General features: G+C 42.8%; 1 protein-coding gene across 2 annotated transcripts in view; it reads right to left on the bottom strand.

Moving 5' to 3' along the window:
* The window catches only part of pld1a (phospholipase D1a), a 43,269-nt gene that overhangs the window by 20,404 nt on the left and 517 nt on the right, over positions 1–22,348 (bottom strand). For both annotated transcript variants that reach the window (XR_007033018.1, XM_035168048.2), the window contains exons 2-13: positions 12,013–12,225; positions 10,823–10,992; positions 10,399–10,541; positions 9,823–9,934; positions 9,318–9,383; positions 8,095–8,153; positions 7,824–7,916; positions 6,270–6,422; positions 4,940–5,089; positions 3,740–3,823; positions 1,208–1,289; positions 84–194 (exon numbers count right to left, since the gene is read on the bottom strand). Coding sequence is in view for 1 of the 2 variants with exons in the window: in XM_035168048.2 (XP_035023939.1) it covers positions 84–194; positions 1,208–1,289; positions 3,740–3,823; positions 4,940–5,089; positions 6,270–6,422; positions 7,824–7,916; positions 8,095–8,153; positions 9,318–9,383; positions 9,823–9,934; positions 10,399–10,541; positions 10,823–10,992; positions 12,013–12,193 (1,404 nt within the window). In the remaining variant the exon portion in view is untranslated. The remainder of the gene's footprint in view (positions 1–83; positions 195–1,207; positions 1,290–3,739; positions 3,824–4,939; positions 5,090–6,269; positions 6,423–7,823; positions 7,917–8,094; positions 8,154–9,317; positions 9,384–9,822; positions 9,935–10,398; positions 10,542–10,822; positions 10,993–12,012; positions 12,226–22,348) is intronic.

Consider the following 22,348-nt stretch of genomic DNA (forward strand, 5'->3'; position numbering starts at 1 on the left):
CTGGATACAGGACACGTGTATTTACATATTAAGACAAAATAAACTCGTGGACACGGCACAAAAGAACCTTCTTCCATACACACCTTGATGTTGGGGTGCAGGTGCAAGAGCGTCCTCTTGCTGTAGCCTGAGTTGATGCCCAGAGCGACCTCCACCTCCTTGTACAACATCACGAAGATGCGCACTCCCTGTTGCTGTTGGCAGGATATTCATATATTATAATTTATTAACACTCATATACTAGCGGAAGTAATAAGGTTTACTAAAGTAAAAGTAGCAATACCACTCTGTAGAAACGATCCGTTAACGTAATGAAGCAAATTTAGAGAAATACTAGTAACAAGGGACTATGGCACAATTGCCAAGATCAGTCATACACACATTATATTTACAGAAATGCACTAAGAGCAGAATCTTTGGTTTTAGGTCTGATTTTAATCTAATCTAATGCCAACTACTTTATATACTTTTGGGTTGGGCAGTGAATCTTTATAATGAAATTTTGATTTGCAAAGCAACAAGCATAAATTAAATATTCAAGTACAAGTACATTAACACTGTGTAGTATAGTACACAAAGGTTTTAGCAGTGGTGGGATGTTAAAAAGTACATTTACATTGTTATAGTACTACATTTTTCCTCTGTACTTTACTTAAGTAGATTTATTTCCAGGTACTTTTAACCTTTACTCTACTGCATACATCAGAAAAAATCTGTAATCTCTAATCCACTATGATTTTACATATTGTTGTGTTACACATTTTTTTATGTATTTTTAAAAGTAATCAACAGCGAGAGGAATTGGTCCATTGATCCAATCAGAGCGGACGGGTAATATTAGACTCCGCCTCCTGCAGCAGCAGCATCACCGGTGACAAAACATTAAAACTGGATTCTGAAGAGGTCCCCGCCAAGAGTCAGCTATAATAATGGTTGCATTAGGGAATAGACTTTTAATACTTAAAGTATATTTAAAAGCAAGTACTGAGTTACTTTTACTTAGCATTTTTACTTTTGCATGAGTGCGTTTTTGTCCCTTTACTTGTACTTTTGTAAAATGAGTACTTCCCGCACCACTGATGTTCAGTAAGGAGCTCTTAACCTAAAGCACATGAAAGTAATGGAGGAGTCTTGAGAAGTCTTGAGACCACACAAGGAGGAAACTCCCCCTCCACAGCGTAGGCAGGTGAAATCTTGGGACACTCACTGCTTTGCGTTTGAGGATGCAGTCCAGTCTCCACCTGTTGCCCTCCACCACAGGTCTCTTCAGGAAGATCTCTGGACTCAGCCTGAGCAAAGTGAGCGACAGACACAAGGAGAGACGGAGGTGAACGGACTGAGAGAAATGACTCGTTACTTCAAACATAACAAAAAACATTCATGGCTACCATCAAGTTTTCTACGCTTTCCGTGTGACTGACGTGACATAATGATATAGTGTCATGAGTCACTCACATTGGCATCCTGAGCCCACATGTCTGCAGTGCCACTGGCTCACATTACACAGGCTGACACCTCATTGGTTAAGACCTTAAGCTCAGCGATTACTGCTTTGGAACAGAGGGATTTCAGCCACGCCAAACATTTGAAATTACAATGTCAGTGTGTCAGTGGAGTACAGGGTTTATTTCCAATTGAGAAAACTCTAATACAAGACAGTTAAAATATGTTTTACATCGAATACAGGCAAGGAAAAGTAAATTTACGATGTGAAGGAGTTGATATTACATTAGATTTACATGTTGTGTGTTAAAACAATATTTCGGTTGATGGTTACCATCAATTTCACAAGATTTAACAAGAGAACATTTGGATTTTTCATTGTTTTTCATCTCAACACTTCAGGTCATGTGAGGGGTCAGATATTAATTTCTCAGATGGCGAACATGACTCCTTCGAGTTAAGCAACGGGCAGTTCAGCAGAGACAGAGCGAGACAAAGGAGATGTGGTGCGAGCGTAAACAGATACGGAGGCTGTGTCTTTCTGTCACTGTGTTTCTATTCTCAGTGTGTGTGTGTGTGTGGCTGAGGCTGTAATTAGAGCCGGGCCCATCACAGAGCCTTGCAGAGAGCCAGGACTTGTGGGTAATACATAATGTAATGTGCAACAGCGTGTGCTACACAAACTGGGTGTCGGTGTGGATTTATCAGCTTGTACTTTAGAGTAAAGTCTGATGATAAGCCAATATAACTGTGTTACTTCATGTTTATCTGTTGCAGGATACTATTCTTACAGCATCATCTGTATATATATATTTTTTAAGTAAAATAAACATGTGCAAAGTACATAAAAACGTGTGTGTAGAGCAGATGTGTCATCTGTGTAATCTAACTTACTGCCCTGTGAGGTTTAGTCTTTTGGGCACTTTTTTGTATTTTTAAATTACGTATTGACAGCAGAGAGATTGTAAAACAGGAGGAAATAGAAAAGTGGAAGTGAAACTTAAAAAAGGTTCCATAACTGAACTGTGAACGACGTGATTACATGGTAAACGGTGAATTTACTGCATTTATGTAGTGCTTTTAAAGACCACTCAAAGCACTTTACACTACAAGTGACACTCACTCATTCCCACCTGCATACAGCGCTACTATATATAGTGTCATCGCACATCTCACTCTCACACTGCTGAGACAGACATCAGCCGGAAGCGCCTTGGACCACTGGGGCAGTGATACACGGCTGCTTTATCAAACATATGATCCATGCTCGTATGTTTGTACTGTGCAGTTCCCCAGTCGGGCCTGATGTGTTTGCCTGCTATCTCTGACTCAAAGGTATCCCAGTGGACTTGTTTGACATCTCTCGCTCTATGAAACAGTTTATTTTAAGGCCCTGTTCTGTTTGTTTGTCTCAAACACGCACACGGACACACGTGCACGCACACAGAGGGGACGTTGGAAGCGATCCAGCCAGTAGTTTCTTATTATTCCAACTACAAGTACAGCTAGTTCACATAGCATCACCCTCACAAATATCAGTCCCCTAAACCTGCCAGATCCATGAATCATTCTCTAAGAAAATCATGGAAAAGTTTGAAAAATGCCACATCTCATAATGTTAAAGGGAAAAAATTAAATCTTGGATCTTTCCCCTGATCCGGATCTGCACCAAAATCGTATGGATTCTTTCCTGACCAGTAACGGATCCTTCCACCAGGTTTTGTGGTACTCAGTCAAGTAGTTTATGCCATAATCCTACAAACTAACAGACAGACTGACAAAATGAAAACATAACCTCTGTGGTTGAGGTAAAAGTAAAACTGTCTTTGTATGTGTGTATTAGAAAGGTTATATATTCTAATAAAAACATAACCTTTTTTTGCTTATACAAGCAGCTGTAATATCATATGGCAACTCAGGTTTTCTGGTATCACAAAGCCGGCTCATTTTTAAGCAAGGTAGATCCCCATGGTAACTGATCACACAGATAACCTACGCTCGAGAATCTAATCAAAACATGTCAACGTCCCAAAGAGTCGATCAGGACCTTACAGTAAAGGGAGAATCACCAAAGAGCAAAGATGTCAGGCATCTTAAAGAGAGTTTGAACTTCATGTCACATTCTTTCCTCTTTTTTGTAAAGAAGTCGGCGCCTCACTGAGCCGTTTTTTCTCTTTTTCTCTCTCGTCTGTGTTTTCACACCTCAGTGCCGACAGCAAACACACGTGACTTGCCACACGAAACCCTCGACACCATGCATGTGCACACACAACACGGAACACACACTGAGACTCACCACCAGTCAGTGATAAAGATTTCCTCTTTGGCCTCCTCCAAAGCGTCGGCCACGTCCTCCATGTACGTCTTCCCATTCACGTACCTGCAATGAAATGTAACAATGAACCAGAGTCACTTGGGAAAAAAAGACAGTCACAGTCACGTGTGTTGACACATGCACAAAGGTAAACACATACAGGGGGTTAGTTTCTATATTTATTCCAGAGCCTGGTCTTTCAGTTTGAGAGCAGGACACAAACCCTGCGCTCGCACTCTGCTAGCTTCGGTTTCTATCCTCGCACTCACGCTCTTGGACTTTTTTGTGCAATAAGTCTGTCAAATTCTCCATCCATTGGAATGCCAGGTGTAGTGTTGACATATTAAATTGTCCTGCCCTCGTTGTGGTTGTGTGACCTTTACTTCTTTGAGAGGGGACTCTCTGAGTGTGAGAACAGTTCGAACACATGCAGGGCAAATCAAAGTACAAGCAGGTTCAATTTAAGTGTGAGCGCAGGGTTTTTGAGTGAAAGAACATCTGAACGTGTAATCAATAAGTCCTGCTCTCAAACTGAAAGAAAACAAACTCATAAAAGGAGCATGTACAGTGTTTCACTTTGTACAATAAACAGTAAACTACTTCTGCTATTTCAGAGCTCACTCCCTGTTCATAGATTACCTCAGAAAATACCACAAAACCACAGAACGGGTAACGGAAGGCAACGTTTCTGCTCAGTTTGCTGACTTTTTCAACTTTTTCACACGCTCACAGGCTTCATGCAGATTACGTCAAAAATAGCAGTGTCATCGTGACACAACTGTTGTTTAGACACAACTGGCTGTTTCCCCATCAGCTCACAGGGCCGCAGCGCAGGTTTGCATCACCCTCTGTGCTGAGTACAAAGACGGCGTAATGACATTATCACACAGATGACTCAATATCGCAGAATCTGCCAGCTGAGGGGGAGAGAACGCAAAGAAAGACCTGAAACCTGGCAAAACAGGCAACAGAGAGTTGACTGCTCAGAGCTCTATGGTACATTTCCATAGTTACCAGGGAACGACTAACAGGGGAAGGCAGATAAAAATAAGACGTGTTGGAAATCACTATATTTGAACTTTTTTATTTTTCTCCCCCCAGTGTGCTGCTTTCTTGTAGGATTGCGTCATTACGTGTTTTCTGATCACGAACCAGCTCCACCAGTCGTGAGGCTGTGGTTACCATTTGGCAGGGATGTTCTCCTCTTCCTGGGCAAAGGATCCGAAGCGGTGATCCCGCAGGAAAGCCTTCCCGTGATTCCTCACGAAGCTCTCGATGCTCTGACCCCACCAGCGGGCGTGTCTGTAGCTGCTGCACTTGAACACCAGCGTCCTGCAGGGAGGGTGTGCACGGATACATACGCAGTGAAATAAACATCGACATACCAGTGCTCTCTCTCTCACTCACACACACACACACACACACACACACACACACACACACACACACACACACACACACACACACACACACACACACACACACACACACACACACACACACACACACACACACACTGCTACACGTGAAAACAATCACTTTATTCTGATCTGATGTTTATCAAAGCAGGAATTTGCATTTTTCCTTTTCAAAAGTGTGCATTTAGGTAGAAATAGCAGCTTCTGAATCTATACTCAGGAGAATATGTGGTGACCAGGAGGAAGGAGTTTCTCCCTGGACCCGGTTCTAGGCTCATATTAAAACGGATGATAAATGATCATGAGTTTAATCTATGAATAAGTGATCCTGTAGTGATGTGTCAGGATATATGTTTTCACTCTGTTGTTGTTTTTATTCTGGACTTATTCATTTATTTATTAGCTGTGCCGACTGCTCCTGTATCCTGAAAACAATAATACAGGTAACAACCCCGTCAAAAACAAATACAAAGTTAAATTAAAAACATAGATAAATGAATAACCCTCTGATTAAGAGTGTTAAAAAGGAAACGAGTTAACCCCTTAACAGCGGATGTTAACAACAGCGCTAAAAGCAATGCAGCTATAACTTTAAAACTTTTGTCTTGGAGCATCGGTTGAGATTTGCAGCAAATGTTTTCTCGTCCCTTCATGAAATGTATCTGGTTTTGGAGCCGGTGCTTAAAATGTATAAAGCAGGCTTTGGAAAAATCCAACAGGGAGAAGTCAGAATCAACAAACCTGAAGAAGAAGCAGCCTCAGTTCATTTTCTCCATCTCTATAAATATATTGATCTTCGACTACGAGTAAACCACAGAAATAGGCACAACAGGTTTATGGCTGTTGTTGGAGGTTGTAGGAAAGTAATTCTCTTAAACAGTGACATCAGTTAGTTATAGTAATAATAATAAAACCTCTGTGTGAGAGCTGAATGAAGCAGAATGACGTTCTCAAACAGAGTCTACACACACACACACACACACACACACACACACACACACACACACACACACACACACACACACACACACACACACACACACACACACACACACACACACACACACACACACACACATAGTAAGACATATAACCTGGAGAGACTATCAACCCGGACTCCATGTTTGGTCTCTGTGTCTTTGGAGTCCATCTTGATGCTGAACTCTTTATCCAGCAGCAGGACGAAGGAGATGGCCCCTGAGTCTGGCTTCATGTACAGCAAACACGAGTCCTTCACCACCAGCCAGCTGCACAACACACACACACAGACACACACAGTTGTCATTAATATCATGAAGATTGTATGCATCAGGATTTCTGAGTTGTTTTTTCCGTGGCGTTCTCCGGATCTCGCGCTGTTTCTTACTTTTCTTGTTTAAAGGAACAGTGTAGGAAGATAACTATCATGGGGATGTAGGTGGATGGGCCGAGCGTTTCAAACATGTGGGATCTTTGTGTGTGTGTGTGTGTGTGTGTGTGTGTGTGTGTGTGTGTGTGTGTGTGTGTGTGTGTGTGTGTGTGTTGTCTTTAGAAAATAACAAGTAAAAACAACTGCTCACATAATAATTTGGCTGTGATAAAGAGAGAGGGAGAGAAACAGAGGAAGAGAGAAGAGCGTGTGCACATACTGTACATATGGGTTGAAGGTGCTCGTGAGCAAACAACACACATGAACACAAAGTCACATGACGGCCGAAACACACTTAATACAACATTATTCTTAGAATATTTATAATATGTTTGAATGTAGAATGAATGGTTGCTGTGTTTTCCCACCTACACCCTGACAGTTTCCTGCCAGAAATCTGAGCCCGGAATGATTTATTTCTTTTGTGCGAAACATCCATCACACCTACATTTTTGACAAGTGTGGTGGTTAAAATAACACAATTCTTTGTATTGAAAGAATTGTGATTCAGAGCCACACAACTTCCATTGTCGTCTATTTGCATGATTTGCATGTAAAAAAAAAAAAAAAAAGAGAGAGGCTGCAACAAAAAGCTCAAATTGAAGCTTCAATTAAACTCAAAATCCTTTGTTCATCCCTCAAGAGGCGTTTAAGGTTTAAGGGGCAATTTGATCATAGTGAGTTTGTGTGTATGTGGGAACTAAAAGAATAGGAGGTTGAATATAAGGCCCTGTACACACGTGGTATTAACCTACGTCCTGAATCTGTCTCCTGTGACTTGTGATCGGATCTCACTTCCCTGCTCTGTATGCAAATTAATACGTTGATAGGTAGTATTTGACCCAGTCTGAGTTTACACATGTGTCTGATGTCACTGTTAGTGTGTGTCTGTGTGTCGGTATGAGAGAGAGAGAGAGAGAGAGAGAGAGAGAGAGAGAGAGAGAGAGGAGTCAAGGGGCGCTGGATGAATCTCGTGCAGCTGCAGTGAAGACAGATTTCACCAATTTAAGAAAAGTATCATCATGTCGTGGTCAGAACAAATCAGCGTATGGGCACAGTTAGGAGTAAAAATAGTTTCAGTTCATATTGAAACTGTAGCGGGTCGGAGGAAGTCAGCTGAGTAAACAGTCCACCTCCGAATGTGGTCTGGCGTGATCGGATCACCATCAGATCTGAGTGCGTTCACGTCTGTACTTAGACAAGGACAAAGATAGATGAAGTGAAAGAGGTAACCACAGACCGTTTGGACCAGCGGTAGCAGGCTTGGCTGTGACCACAGCAATTCATGCCAGGGATACGATGTCCGCCTGAGCGCTTATAGATCATCCCTTCCCTGGAGGAGGTAGAACAGAAAACGGTCAAATATCTGAATTAACAAATTTCGAGAAAGTATCTCAGGAGGCTGAGATTTCAGCTCGAGTGCTTCACTCTATTGTGATTTAGCGTTTGTCTTCCTGACTGAAGGGACTGTTGTTAGAGCTCAAGGGACTGAAGGAGGAGAAAATGCTCACAGTCCTTTGGGTCCCAGGTCATGAATGAAAGACAGCTGGCTGATGTCAATGAACTCCATCTGAGAAAAGACAGGCAGAGACAACAAGAGGATTCACACACGTGGACAAATCAACACACGACTCTGTGAGCAGCCTGTTGCGCTCATACATCCACCTGGAAGCAACGTGACTCATCAGAAATCATCTCAGCTCGGATATTTAGTTTTAATGATGCACAATATTATTTCATCAGCACACGACGGGAACAATGAGGCAGTTAAAGTAATGATGATGATCTATTTTGATGTTCATTCGTAAGTAAGATTAAATGAAGATAACATTTAGGACACTCAAGCTTACATGTGTTTACTCAAAATATAAGATGGATCTGATAATATAGTCACGTGGCTGTGTTCAGGGGCGTTGCTACAGGGCAAGCAGAGCAGGAAGCTGCCCGGGGCCCTGAGCTGAGAGAGAGGCCCCCCCCCCAAGAATGGCTGAATACGTTAGTCCACAGCCACGCGATTTTATGAGTATCCCCTTAAATACTATGATCAGCTAAACGCAAGAGACGGCTACGACACCATGGTGGGAGACCCCCATAATTTTGATAATAAGAGAACCATTTGTGGATTGGAATGATGTGGTTTGCTATGATGTGTCTTGAGGGGTGGGGGCTGGTGTAGGGCCCCTAGGTCTCTTTCGCCTGGGGCCACCGACGTCTCTTCGAACGCTCCTGGTGTTTTTGATAATAACTAATACAGAATAAAATGAGCTCGGCAAAGAAAACAAACAGTAAGTATCGTCCTGCAAGTGTTTAAAAGATAAATGACTACAGTGTTTTATGTATTCTCTAGAAAACAAATAAGAAACTTCATCTTGTGTTTCTCGCTGATCTGTTTTCGCCCAGGGCATCACACCTGCGCTCAAGGGGTTGTTTCAACATGTAGTAATAAAATACATACAGTGTGTTAACATAAAGCAGACTCAGTGCGATGGGTAAACACACGTCTCGCTGGGTCAACACTCAAGGTTCCACCACATTGTGCAGAGGGAAATGGAGAAAAGCATAAATCACACCATGAATATGATTTACTGTTAAAGTCCCTTTCTCCGTGTTTATAGTAGACAACATGACAACATGACTCATAACTATCGAAGCCTAAAATAAAACCTAAATGAGTTTAAGCTTGACCTTGATGATGAGGTTATGTTTATGTTTAGTGCTTAGTATGATTACTCACAGTATGGTGATATTTGCGGTACATGGCCATCCTCAGCAGCTTGTTCAAATAGTCTTCTAATTGTCTCTGTAGGGACACACACACTCGGTTTTGGCCACTGTGAGTATTGTAATGACAAAATCCATGCATGTAAAAAACTGACAGGCACACGCGCACACACACACACACACACACACACACACACACACACACACACACACGCACACACACACACACACACACACACACACACACACACACACGCACACACACACACACACACACACACACACACACACACACACACCCACCCGTCAGCGTTTTCCTGGATAGATATACAAAGACTTCATTTCAATGGCAACAAGCGACTGCCTGGAGAGCTCCTTGCATTAAAGGGATAGTTCACTCATTTTATGGACTCAAACACTTCACCCACCACCTCCATCAGCACAGTGGTTTTCATTTTCATTTTGGGGTGAACTATCCCTTTAAGATATCACAAGTGGCTGAAGGCTCTGTGACGTACCCTCCTGCTGGAGACCTGCTCGTCTCGCACCAGATCGTCCACCCCGCCCCTCGGCAGGGAGGGCATCTCCCTCACCTCGCTCTTCCTCACCGTCCTTCTCCTCACTGTGTGGCTGAGGCGGAGCGCGGGAAAAACATTTAAGATGTGAAGTAAGTTTATTTAGTCAAACAGCTTTGCCAGAGCAAATAAGGAAAAAGTTAAACTAATCACCATCCAGGTTCAGTTTCTTAAGTAGTATTTGTCTTTCTGTCTAAATTATGTAACTGGAACACTGCTCTTTTAAAATGCTAATCATTATTCAGTGTGTCTATGCACCTGTGTGTGTGTGTGTGTGTGTGTGGGTGTGTGTGTATAAAATTCTTTCAAGAAGTCACTTATCTCCCATTTTGGAAGAAAAACCTGAGGCTCAAATGTTCAATTCCAGAATCAAGACTTGTTTTTTTAGCTCAAATTTAGCACAACTCTTCAGCAAAAGAATGTAAGTCAGTGCAACAAGCCGTGTGCACTTGTCTGTGTTTGCACGTGTGCGTCTTCACGTGGGAAGGTCAATCTGTGCGTGTGTGTGTAGGCGTCAACCTGCGCGACGGCAGCGGTATCCTCATGAAGGTCTTGTACGTCCTCAGCTCCCTGTGCAGCTCCATGAAATGTTTCTCCTTCCTCTTCACCACCCAGGTGAACTCGCCGTGCTTCAGCTCAATCTTAAACACGGCTGGCAGAGACTACACACAGACACACAACACGTAGGGGGCGACGGCGAGCAGCGAGTTAGTGTGTGTGCTTGTGCGGGAAAGTGCTTAGAATAAAAATGGTCAGGTTAGAATGGTTTTAGTTGCTTAAGATGTTGCAAAAATTGAGCATATTAAACTGTCACTAAAACTGATATCATTCAGAGCATTTGACACGTAATTAATATGAAAATTTCCTATTTCCCATAATAAAAACAACTCAGAATAAGGCAGGAGAAGCATCTTAGCATTGAAAGACAGGACGGTAGCAGCACCTTGTTGACGCTCCTCTGGTGCGACAGGTTGAAGCGGTCCTGAGCCGTAGTGAATCTCTCCACCTCCAGGATCCGGGCGGTGATGGGCACGGTGGGCAGGTAAACCGTAGCGCTGGACTCCTTGAAGCCCACCGTGGCATACACTGCTGAAAACTGGATACGACAGTCCCCTGGGAGGGAGGAAGGAAGGAGGAGAGGTGGCTGCTTAGTGTGGTTTCTCTGGTTTGTGCATGTAGGAGTAGCTCGGGCTGCTGAGGATGAGAGGAGGCTGCTGCACTGAAAAGTCGGCCCCTGTTGAAGATCTCTGGGCTTTTCTAGTTTGCAGCGTGAGGGCAAATGTTTCTGTTTATTCTCCGGTAGAGTTTGTGAGATTCAAATTACGTAAAGGAAACAAATCCACCCTTGTACTCCTGCACTGTTCGATTCCTGGTGAAATAGAATCAGAATACAATGTGATCGCTCTGTCTCTCGAGTCGTTTTCAGACGTGAACTCTAGATAATGTGCAGACAATCAGGTCCGGTCACTCTCCGGACTTTGCCTGTGGAATATGAAGAACGCAGCAGGAGATCTTCCTGGTCAGATGCGAAACCAACAGGAAAAATCTCCAGAGAGCGTACAGGTGAGGGGAGGAGCCTGGGTGGAGCAGCAGGAGGCAGGAAATAACCTTTAAATGACCAAAAGCTCACCAATCTCCTCGTCTTTCCAAGGTGACATCTTCATCTACGTTCTTCTATGTGATGGCACCTTTTTTATCCTGATTTGTGTTCCTGCTGGATTCTCACTCGGACATTATCCAGACTTTTTACTCAGGAAACACTCTGGTTAAAGTCAAAAGCAACCGACTCGGACATCTGCGTTCGAACATGCAGCCCCTGCGGATCATGGCAGCAGCTTGTCTACCCCTTAGAGACCCTGGGAACAACCCTGAGATGACAGACACGTCTCTGGGCCTTCATTGCCACATACATCCTCTTTATGAATGACAAACCTGTTTCATACTCAGACATGTTTGGTTTCCTCTAAATTGAATCTCCTCTTACCAAATCAAAGGCTTTTCACGCGAATACCTGCTTTGTTTGGTTTTGAATGGTTTCCCAGGTATTATTCACACTTATTGCACAGCATGTTGTTTTGTACACACACACACCCTTACACACACACACACACACACACACACGCGCAGACATACCTAAGTTTCCGTCATAGTCGATGTCCTCTCCTTCCCCCATGTCCAGCTCTCTGGTGTCCAAGCTTTCCACAAGGTCGGCCATATTGATACCGTCGTGTGCGTCTGCGGCCGCCGCGGTGTCAGAGACTTCCGATTTTACCAGGTTGAGGCTGCTGGTCGTTTGCTGGTCCTTGCCCAGCATGTTTAGCAGTTAGCCCCCAGAGCAGGGCGCGCCTAGAGGAGAGAGAAGAGATCCTTTTTAAATCACCTACATGATAAATATAAACTCATTTGACTTTTAGCCTTCCAGCGATCCGACACTGACTTCTGATCCTATCATGACCGGTTCAACAAGACCTGGATGTTCTATAATCAGAGTCACATAGAACCACAGGTATGCTGGCTCCAGCTATGATACACAGACATGTGGATACACTAGAATGACAAGGCTTCCAAAATACAGTGTACCTGTAGAAAACCACATGTAGGCACAAGGAGCAGCAAGAGAACTCCACACAGAAAGGTCTGAGGTTCGAACCCAGAACCATCCTGACTGGAGGTGACAGTGCAAACCACTGTTCCACCACGCAGACCCTTTTTCATTATCACAGTTGAATAGCTATTACTTTTCACATACACATGCAAAACATATATACACATACAGTGAGAAATGACAGTTAAAAAACAAAATGAAATGTCTCAGGAAGGTTTGAGACCAGTAACAGTGAAGTACTTCCCCAAGATCACTAACAAAACATCTCATGCAAGAATATTTGGAATTTTCGAAACACCACATCTGACCTTGGTTTCGCAGTTAGAATATTGTTTGTTCTGGGATTTACTTGATAAAGGTCAGAGTCAGACAGTCCGAGGGTCAGAGACCTAAACACTGGTGTGTGAGTCAATGATTTCCTTAAATTGTTTCCCCTTGTGCTTGAGGCGCTGACTTTGAGATCTGGAAAGACGAACATGGGAAGAACCTGAAACTGTGGCGTGGCTATTTGCTCAGTAAGTAAATTCTTCGGTGGTTTAATCACATTGTGTGCTTCCTTCATTTTGTGCTTCCTTGTCATGCGCAGCACATCATCTACCCTCCAACCCGCAGGTGAGGTGTTACTTTCCTAATAAATCACATGTTAGTCATTATTGTGACACACACACAGTCTGACACACTGACTAAACAGTCCTGTTCCTTCAATCAGATGTGTAATCATGAGTTTAGAGACAATTAATCCCCTTCATTTCTCTTAGGATGAAGCATTGAGGAAAAGTTGATTACGACACCTTTAAGAATTACTTCATAGTTTCTGAGCACGGTGTTTGGGAGTCGTTTCCATGGGAGGGAAAGTTGGTGATGAAGCAACGTTGGTGTAATTTGCTGCGTGAGGGGCAACCACGCTGAGTAAGACACATGCAAGCAGAGAATCAGCCGTACACCCCTGTGTGACTTTAATATGTTCACCTGTGTCTGTGTAGTCAAGCTGCACTAACAAAGCACCAGCTCACACAAAACAGTCAAAATACTCAGTAGTCTGCTTTAGTTTCACTTTAACCTCAACAATACACGGTCTGAGAACATGTGTATTTGTATAAATAAATAACGATCTCAAAAACCTGTATAACAGGGACATTAAATCCAACTTTAGCTAAGCCCTGAGTGTAAGATCCTGCATCCCTAAGAGAGGGTGTGGAGCAGTATCAGTAATCTGCATTTCATGTATTCCACCTTTTCTAGTCACAGGGTAAAAAAAAAAGGAAAAACATGAAACATGAGCCATGAAACAAACGTCCCTCTGAGTCAACACAAGAAAAAGAGACTCGGGAGGAGACAGGAAAGAAGAGACCGAGCAGCTGCTGCAGCAGATAACACTCTGACGGGAGATTTTATAAGTGTTATTGAAATTTTATCTCTTATTGCCATACATCACCGTGGATCCCTTTCTCTGCACTCTGTCCTCTGGACTTTTACTTTCAGTACGTTTCCCTCTCTGCTGTATTTTAAAGGGATAGTTCACCCCAAAAATGAAAATTCACTCATTATCAATTCATCATTATGCCGATGGAGGGCCCCCATTCATTCTAGACTACCTCACCAGTGCCCCGCCCCCCACACAGCCTATCCTTATATTAGAAATGATCTATGATTAGAACCAAGCATAACATAACATGTTACAAGTGGAACAGCGTGTTTTCTTGTTACTTTGAGGTTAACCGCACTAAAGGACAAGGTTTTCGGTGATTCATCAGATTTCCAGACTGTTTTCTCTGAGGCAGTTTTGGAGCCGGAGCAACGTGTGAACACAAATCAATTGTTTCTGTACCGTCAGTGAAGGCAACACAAATCAAACACTCCGAGACTCACACAGGTTAGAATAGAATAGAACAGTGTCAGTGCATCACACAAAACAGACGATAGGTAATAAGAGAATAAGAAATGAACAAACACACATATCGATTTAAATCATAACTTGTGAACACAGTGAGATAACGTTTTGTTGTAACTTTTAGATTATACAGTAAAGTGGTATGAAGAATACACAGGAAACTCGCTGCCTATTATCCGTCTCAGAAGCTCTAAATTCTTCTGTTTGGAGCTAAAAGTGTTCGTGACAAGTAAATAACACATGAGCCGATATACAGCAACAGCTCGACACCAAACATTCCCACTCAGCTGAACAAGATCCAGCACGCTCGCACAGTCAGAGGAGCCACCAGCAGTCGCCGTGTTGCCTGAAGTGACTGCGTGTCTGTCTGTTTCCACCTGTCCCTGTGAAGTCTTCTCGTTCATTAATTTTTTCTAATTTGGGCTTATTTTACTCACGCTCGGGGCTTAAGACAATCATTATTCGTTTTTATCAAAGAAAATGCTGAGTATGAATCACGGCCGTTGCTGTTAATCGTGTCAGAAACTAAATATTCTACAATAACACACAATTCAACTGGATTTTTTAGGGGGTTTTTCAACCTGCCCATAACACTTGGAATCCTGTTATTGTGCAGTTCACACTCACAGGAAATTCCTGAACAAATCATTGTTTTTCACGTTCCCAGTCAGAGTTTTCTGTGTCCATCGCTCTAACTTTCACTTTGCTCCGTCACATTTTTTCCCAGACAGATAACAGTCTCAGAAAAGAGCTCTTTCACACAGCTGCAAATGGTGACGTGTCTAAATTTGTCGATGTTATATAGAGTGCACTTTTTTCCCTATTTCCCCTTCGATGAACAACTGCAGGAAAACCTATATGTTGAAGCGTGGAGGCTGCATGCTGCATAACAGAGCTGTGCAGCATGTCTTTACATCATCTACATGAAACATAAATTAAAGAGAAGCGAAAGCAGCCAAAGAACGAAAAATGAAACTCAAAATGTCCCTTATTGCTTTGCATCATAAAAAAAAAGAAAAGAACATGACTTATCTTGTTTGGAGACACAAGATGGATTAAATCATTAAATCAAGCCAAGCACAATGGCTGAACTTTTGTGCAGAGTGCGTGCAAACTCCAGGACAAGTATTTATGACAGAGCAGTTATCTCCCTGCTCTAAGAATACCCATGACCCCCCCACCCCCCTGACCCACAGAGAGGTTGACTGCAGAGGAAGCTGGATTTCTGCATGTGTAGACTCGGATGTCGCACACGTGCACAAACTCCGTCCACACAGCCCCGATGGGACTGAGCGGAGGGAAGACAAGTGTACGTGATGGTCCTTGGGAGTTTGGAGGAGTTATCTCTGTACTCCATTCGACATGGAATACTTCCTGCTTCCTGTCCTGTTGCCATGACGACGGTTGTAACAGCCAGCGAGCGGCGTACAAAGAAATATCAAGAGAAGCAGCTGAAGGAGCGTCCGCCTCTTCCTTTATGTGCCTCCATCCCTCTTAAAATGTGATTTAGTTTAGAATCAATAAGCCGTGAAATCCCGAGGAAGATACGGAGAAAGGAAAAAGTTGAGTGGGAGAAGAACTGTAGAGGTTTGGTAGAGTTTGGCAGGCGGAGAAAAAAAAAAAGTGGAAACTCGCCATCCTGTTCTGCATGTGACACATGGGAAATGTAGTCTCCTGCCACTGTCCACGCAGGGACCAGCCATCATAATCTCATCTAGTGACATTTAACTCAAATTTGATTTTGGGATAAGAGTGTGTCCCAATGGAGGAGAGAGAAAGTTTCATCCCAACTTCTAATAAGGTCTTGATCAACGTTTACGAGATGTATTTAATGGGTTTATTCATAGATGCTTTATATCTATTTACCCTGCTTATCCACATGTTCACACTGTATATATTCTGTTTACACTTTATACGTTAGTTTTTACTTTACATTTTTATATCTCCTTATAAGTATGCATGCTGCTTTCCTGATGTTAATTCCTGACTGCGGTCTTGCTGCTGAAATGTTGCAAATTTCCCCACATATCTTATCTTATTATGAATTCTACTTCCCTGAAATATCCTAATAACGGTGTTGTTTCTACACAACACTGTGTTTATTTTGCATTAGAACTGGCCTCCAGGGAAAAATAAAGTTGTTTTGAATCCTGTCTGTAGCGTCAGACGGCTTCACTAGAATTGTGAAAAGTGCCTCACAGCAACTACAACAAAACATATTTGTTTCTAACTTAATAAAAACTAGTGTTACATTTTTTTTCATATGCTAATTTCTAGTGGAGCGTTAAATAAGACGACTAATACCAATCCCTTGTCTTTTTGTTTAAAGCTGCTGCTGCTGCAGATTGTTGGTTGAGCACAAAGACTTTAAATGCTTTGGAAATAGTGAAAACATTTCTATATTCTTTGTTGCCCGTGGGAGTGTTGACACCATTTTATGGCTGCATGCTAAAGATGAAGTCAGAGCCAGGAGGCAATTATCTTAGCTTAGCATAAAGACTGGAATCTGCTTTAATAAAATCCACCCTCTAAGCAACTTTAAAGATCCCTCATTAACATTTTATGTCTTGTCATATACCAAAGTGTAAAACAACAATCGTGTGTGGTGGCTGCATATTTAACGGACAGACTTGTCTTTGGTATTGATAAGTGTATTAAAGTATATTATGAGTACAAAACTATTCCTTTAACTTCACATGTAAGTAAAAAATACTTTATTTACTTCTAAACATTTCCGGGTTAGGGTTACGCTGGTGTCACACGTATGCGCCCGAACAAAAAGCTGCTCATTCACTCTGAATGGGGCGACATGCGTTGCTGAACTGCATTGTGGTTCCACTGCGGTGATACGGCAGAGCTCGGTTTTTCATCCGGCAAACTGAAGTACCGGCCAATCAAATCACGTTCAAACAAAGATTCAAGCGCAGTCGCTAGCTGATCAAATCACGTCAATGTGAAAGCAGAGGCAGCTGGAAAACCTGTAACTTCCTGTTTATCGCTCTTTAGCATTGATTTGAAAGCTTAGTGTTGGTCGGTTGTCAACATCATTAGACTTGATGGTTTTTAAGTTGTCCTATAAACCTTTCAAATTATTGATTTATTAACAAGTCACCAATTATAAATGTAGAAACTTTAATATGAGTATGATTATTGATGTTTAAAGTTTAATATTTACTCCTGGTTACACAGTATTGATTGTGGATTAACACCCATCAAAACTGTGGAACTTATCCAACAACACACAATGGAGTAATTCATCCGTCACACCCATTCATGTCCCACTGAGACGGCAGGAACCAGGACGATGTCGGGCAAGGTGCGCTGGTTTTTGTTCAGGTAACACAAATTGTTGTGTTGTAGTTATTGTCCCTAATTTGGTGTCACCCAGCCTCCTGAGATGAAATATAAAACACAACACTTCCCTCTGTGGTTTTGAAAGAAGAGACGATGCACTGGTTGGCCTGTTTTTTTTCGCAGCAGATTCTCTGGTTTGTCTTTGTTCGTGCTGCACGGGAAGGACCCAGAAGAGACACATGGGAGGGAACACAAGGTCACTGCGACCATGTGTTATCTCTGCTGTGTAGCTGCTGCCGTCCAAAAATGTATTTTAGCTCGGAAGTTCAGTGTCTTGCAGCCACAACTCCCGAAACTCTTTCCTTTTATCACAAATTGTATTCCACAAAAATATGTCACACAAAGGTGGGGGGGGTGAATTGTGAGCACTCTGATCTAGTCTGGGAAAGAAGTGAGAAGTTATTTCTCTCTGTCAGGCGGGAACCCTCCATGCTGTGGCTGCTGCAGCTGAGTTGAACCCGCGTTTGAACTCTTAATCAAATCCATAAAGTCTGCAGGGAAACAGTGTCCTCGCCCAGAGCTACTTGGAGAATGTTGATATTTCCAGGACGGTTAAATTATTATTTCAATATCTCCCTTAAATGCAAATCAAGCTGCATCAAGATTCATGAATTAATCCCTGGAAACTGGTGAAAATGTTTTAAGAAAGAAAAGAAGAAGCTCTATCTCGCAATGTTAACGAAAGTGAAATATAAATTCCTGAATCCACATCTAAAATTAATGGGTTCTTCCTTGAACCCACACCACATTCTACAAACAGGTTTTGTGTTGATCCGTCCAGTGGTTTTTGTGTAATCTTGATTTAAAACAAACAAACAGACACATAAATGAAAACATTACATCCTTGGTGGAGGTAATAATATATGTATAAGGCACAAGGCAATAAAAACACACAACAGTAAATATCTAAGCCACAAGAAAGAAGTTAGGCAGTTAAAGAAAAGGCCTTAAAACCAACCAAAACACAGGTGAGCGAAGACCCCCCCCCAGAGAAACACGTGAAACAAGAAGCAGAAGACATCTTTACAATTCCTGTCTGAGAAGTGTCAAACCCTCAGAGAAACACTGGGGGCGGACGGAACATCTATGTCAACATCACGGATTAAACCGTCGAGTGTCGGGAAGAACACAACTTGTGAGATGCATCTTCTATTTATGGATGTGCGACGACGAGCTCGACATTTACACACTGAAGCCCTTTTATGGTTTTAAAGACCTCGTGGACTCGTAGCAGACGACCCTCCCGCTCGCTGATGTGCACACACGTCCGCACGGCACCGTAAAGACAACGTAAACACGGCCTTAGCGTTTCGCAGAGCGTGCGGTGCCAAGCTCTCCGTGGCGCAGATGGTACGAGGCGAGGAGGGAGAGAGGATGGAGGGAGGAGTAGCAATGAGAGAGGTCTGTGACACCTCTCTTTCTCTGCCCACACTAAAGCTGCCTATTATCTAATCCTTCACACCATGGATGGGGGGGGTCGTCAGAGAGAGGCAGAGAAAGCAAGACACACAGTAGACGCCAGAAAACGAGAAAGAGGGAGCAGCCATCGTCATCATCCAGTGGCATTCTGCTGGCGGTGACACAAGGAATCATTGTACTGACGGAGTGAGGGAACTGCCCTCTCTCTCTCTCCCTTTCTCTCTCTCTCTCTCTCTCTTTCATCCAAGCCTGACTCGGCCCGGTCCAGGCAGCCAAGTTTGAGCCTGGAAATTACCAAACTATGACTCGTGTGCATGCCCGCTGAAGCGACTCTGACTCACCATAATTACAGGAGCAGGACAGAGAGTCTCACCCAAACAGTCCATTCATTCAAGTGACAGCCTCAAGCCTCCGTTTGGTCCCTGAGATCTCTTCTGCCTCTCCAATGCAATGAAGCAGAGTGGTTTTTCGATCGTGATGGCGAAAGCAATAAAAAACAAACATCAGCTGCATGTCTTTCAATTACCTTTGCACCATTTCATCCACAGACCAGCCTGCGGAGAGATTTAGCTAGAACTACTCTTTAAAAAGTAAAACTGCTTTCTGTGGATTATCTAGAAACACAAGGATATTACGCACAGAAAAGACGGGCCGTTGAATATTTGTATGTAATATCTCAAACGGCATAAAGTTTAGAACCTCGACAAATCAAATCAATCGATCATTACAATTGAATTTGTATAGACCATAATCACAAATTCCAATTTGTCTCATTAGGCTCAACAAGGTGCGACAATTTTTGGTAAAATTATAAAAATTTTATGAAAAAAGAAGCACATAAAGTCATCGCTGTTCCAGTTTGGAGGGAGACTGGTTCAGTTGAGCTGTAGCCTGGATACAGTGCTGAAGTGTTGGCTCATCGTGGGAACTGTCAGGTTTCTCTATCATTTTAAAGTCTAATGATTTGGCGCAATACAAATAAAAAAGACTTGAACTGAATTGAAGAGAAACCTGGTGTTGTTTTTATTTCCCTCTATTAATGTGGAGTAGTAGGCAGCTCTGGCATGGAGGAGGGCCTTCTTGATGGCCTTCATGATGATGATGATGATGATGATGATGATGATCTTTAAAGTTTGCAAATAAAGTCACCTAAATGTCCTGGAGTGTAAATAACTGAGAATTTGTGGCACAGGAAATTAAGTGGAGCTGCAAACGAGCCAAGAAATCAGCTCCTAGGGGGAAAAAATGGAGGCAGCTTTGATACATGGACAAGAAATACATGTTTTTCCTGCAGAGACGTAAATCATTTCTACTTTTTGCATGTGATGGAGTCGACCTCCTCTAGGTTCTTAAATCCGAGCAGTTGCTCTTCTCCATGTATCTTCAGCACAGCAGCAGCAGCAAAAACACTGAGAGCGTCTGCTGCACAACAATTAGACGTAAACCTCTTATTTATAGAGGGATCGCTGAGAGAGCATCAAGAGCTGAGGATTTGGTGAATCATGCATCGTTCAAACATCAGCTCGGAACAGTTTCATGATGCAGCGGTGGGTCAGAGCCGGACCTCCCTCTATTCTCACTATAACGGCTCAGTCGGTGTTTCGTACGTCTTTGCCATGCGCTCTGCGATCAGGGTTAAGGAACATCTGTAACTGGGTAAGCTGCAGAAAATATCCTTGGGTTACACCATGATTATTATTATTATTATTTAGAGTCGTACGCAGAGTGGTGGATTGATTGAAGCACGTTGGTCTTAGCACATAAACCTGACTCCTCCTCACATCTGCTGTCTGCCACAATTATTCCAGCGTCTCCACCAGTTCACTGAACGCAGTGTTTACGTCATTCTGGATTCATTAGAGCCGTAACAAGCAAAGCACTATCTTCAGGCACAGCTAATGGATCTTTATTAAAAAGGGCCATTTTTATTTAATCTACTTTTATGTTTTTTATGACTGTGGGTAGAGCGAGAGTTATTGTGCCATTTAAGTAATAAAAGTAGTTTGGTAATTTAGGATCGACACTATATCTTTTTCAGCATCTGTCTGATAGATATCATGTGTGTCTGTGTGTGCATATAAAGATACATAAAAAACCATAGAAGCATAAAGGCTGGCATTGGTTCAAGCAACACAGCTACAACTAACACAATTGACAATGTGTGTTAGATTTACAGTCTGTGAAAGATCCAGCTTTGACAATGATAAGTAGTAGTGGCGGCACCAAGGCGGTGGGGGCCCCCCCAAATCAAATTCTGCTTAGGGCCCCATAAAGGCTAGGGCCGGCTCTGGGTACGGTGCAATGAAAGCTGCACTAACTAGTTTGCTACTGTGCAATCCAAAAACATAATGTTTAAATCACCCACAATTCCCCACAGGGGCCGAGAGCCGACACAGACACAAATACTTCCCACCCTCCCTGAGAAAGAGAATGAACTCTGCGATAAAGTTGAAAATCCTGTTACATAACTTTATTTCTTGAACTTTGAAAAAAAAAAACAACTACAAAAGGTGCAGTTAATGTGTGTGTGATGCACGTCAATCATTAATTGACATGCATGACACACAGGATGGCACCACACGGAACGGGTCGATGAAGTTTAAACACACACACACAGACACACACACAGACACACACTTGGAGCCTGAGGCAGGAATAACAGCAATAGCTCAACAGAGAATAATTGAGGCCGTTGACATGAGCAAGAGGAAGAGTGCCGCATGCCAGAGGTCAGGATGATGTGTATCAGTTACAAAGAAAACAGAAGATGAAGAAGAAGATGAAGAAGAAGAAGAAGAAGAGAGGGAGAGGTGGGGGGGAGGCAAAATATCTCCCATGGCATTCCAGCTGTAGCTTTCACAACAGGGTGTGAGGAGGATGAGGGAGGGAGGGGGACAGGTCTGCACAGACTCTCTCTCTCTCTCTCTCTCTCTCTCTCTCTCTCTCTCTCTCTCTCTCTCTCTCTCTCTCTCTCTCTCTCACACACACACACCTGTGCAGTGACAAACAACACTTGTTGCAGTGTTTTCATTATGGTGAAGAGCCAGGGTACTTGTGTGTCGCTGCCATAATCAGACACACAAAGATAAACACGTTATCGTGTTGGATACATATTTGCTCTGTGCAGCAACACAACAGAGACACACACACACACACACACACAGCTCCATGTCTGTTCCAATGCAAATACACAGAACAGT

This window comes from Hippoglossus stenolepis, chromosome 10 (genome assembly GCF_022539355.2).
Source record: "Hippoglossus stenolepis isolate QCI-W04-F060 chromosome 10, HSTE1.2, whole genome shotgun sequence".
Taxonomy (NCBI): domain Eukaryota; kingdom Metazoa; phylum Chordata; class Actinopteri; order Pleuronectiformes; family Pleuronectidae; genus Hippoglossus; species Hippoglossus stenolepis.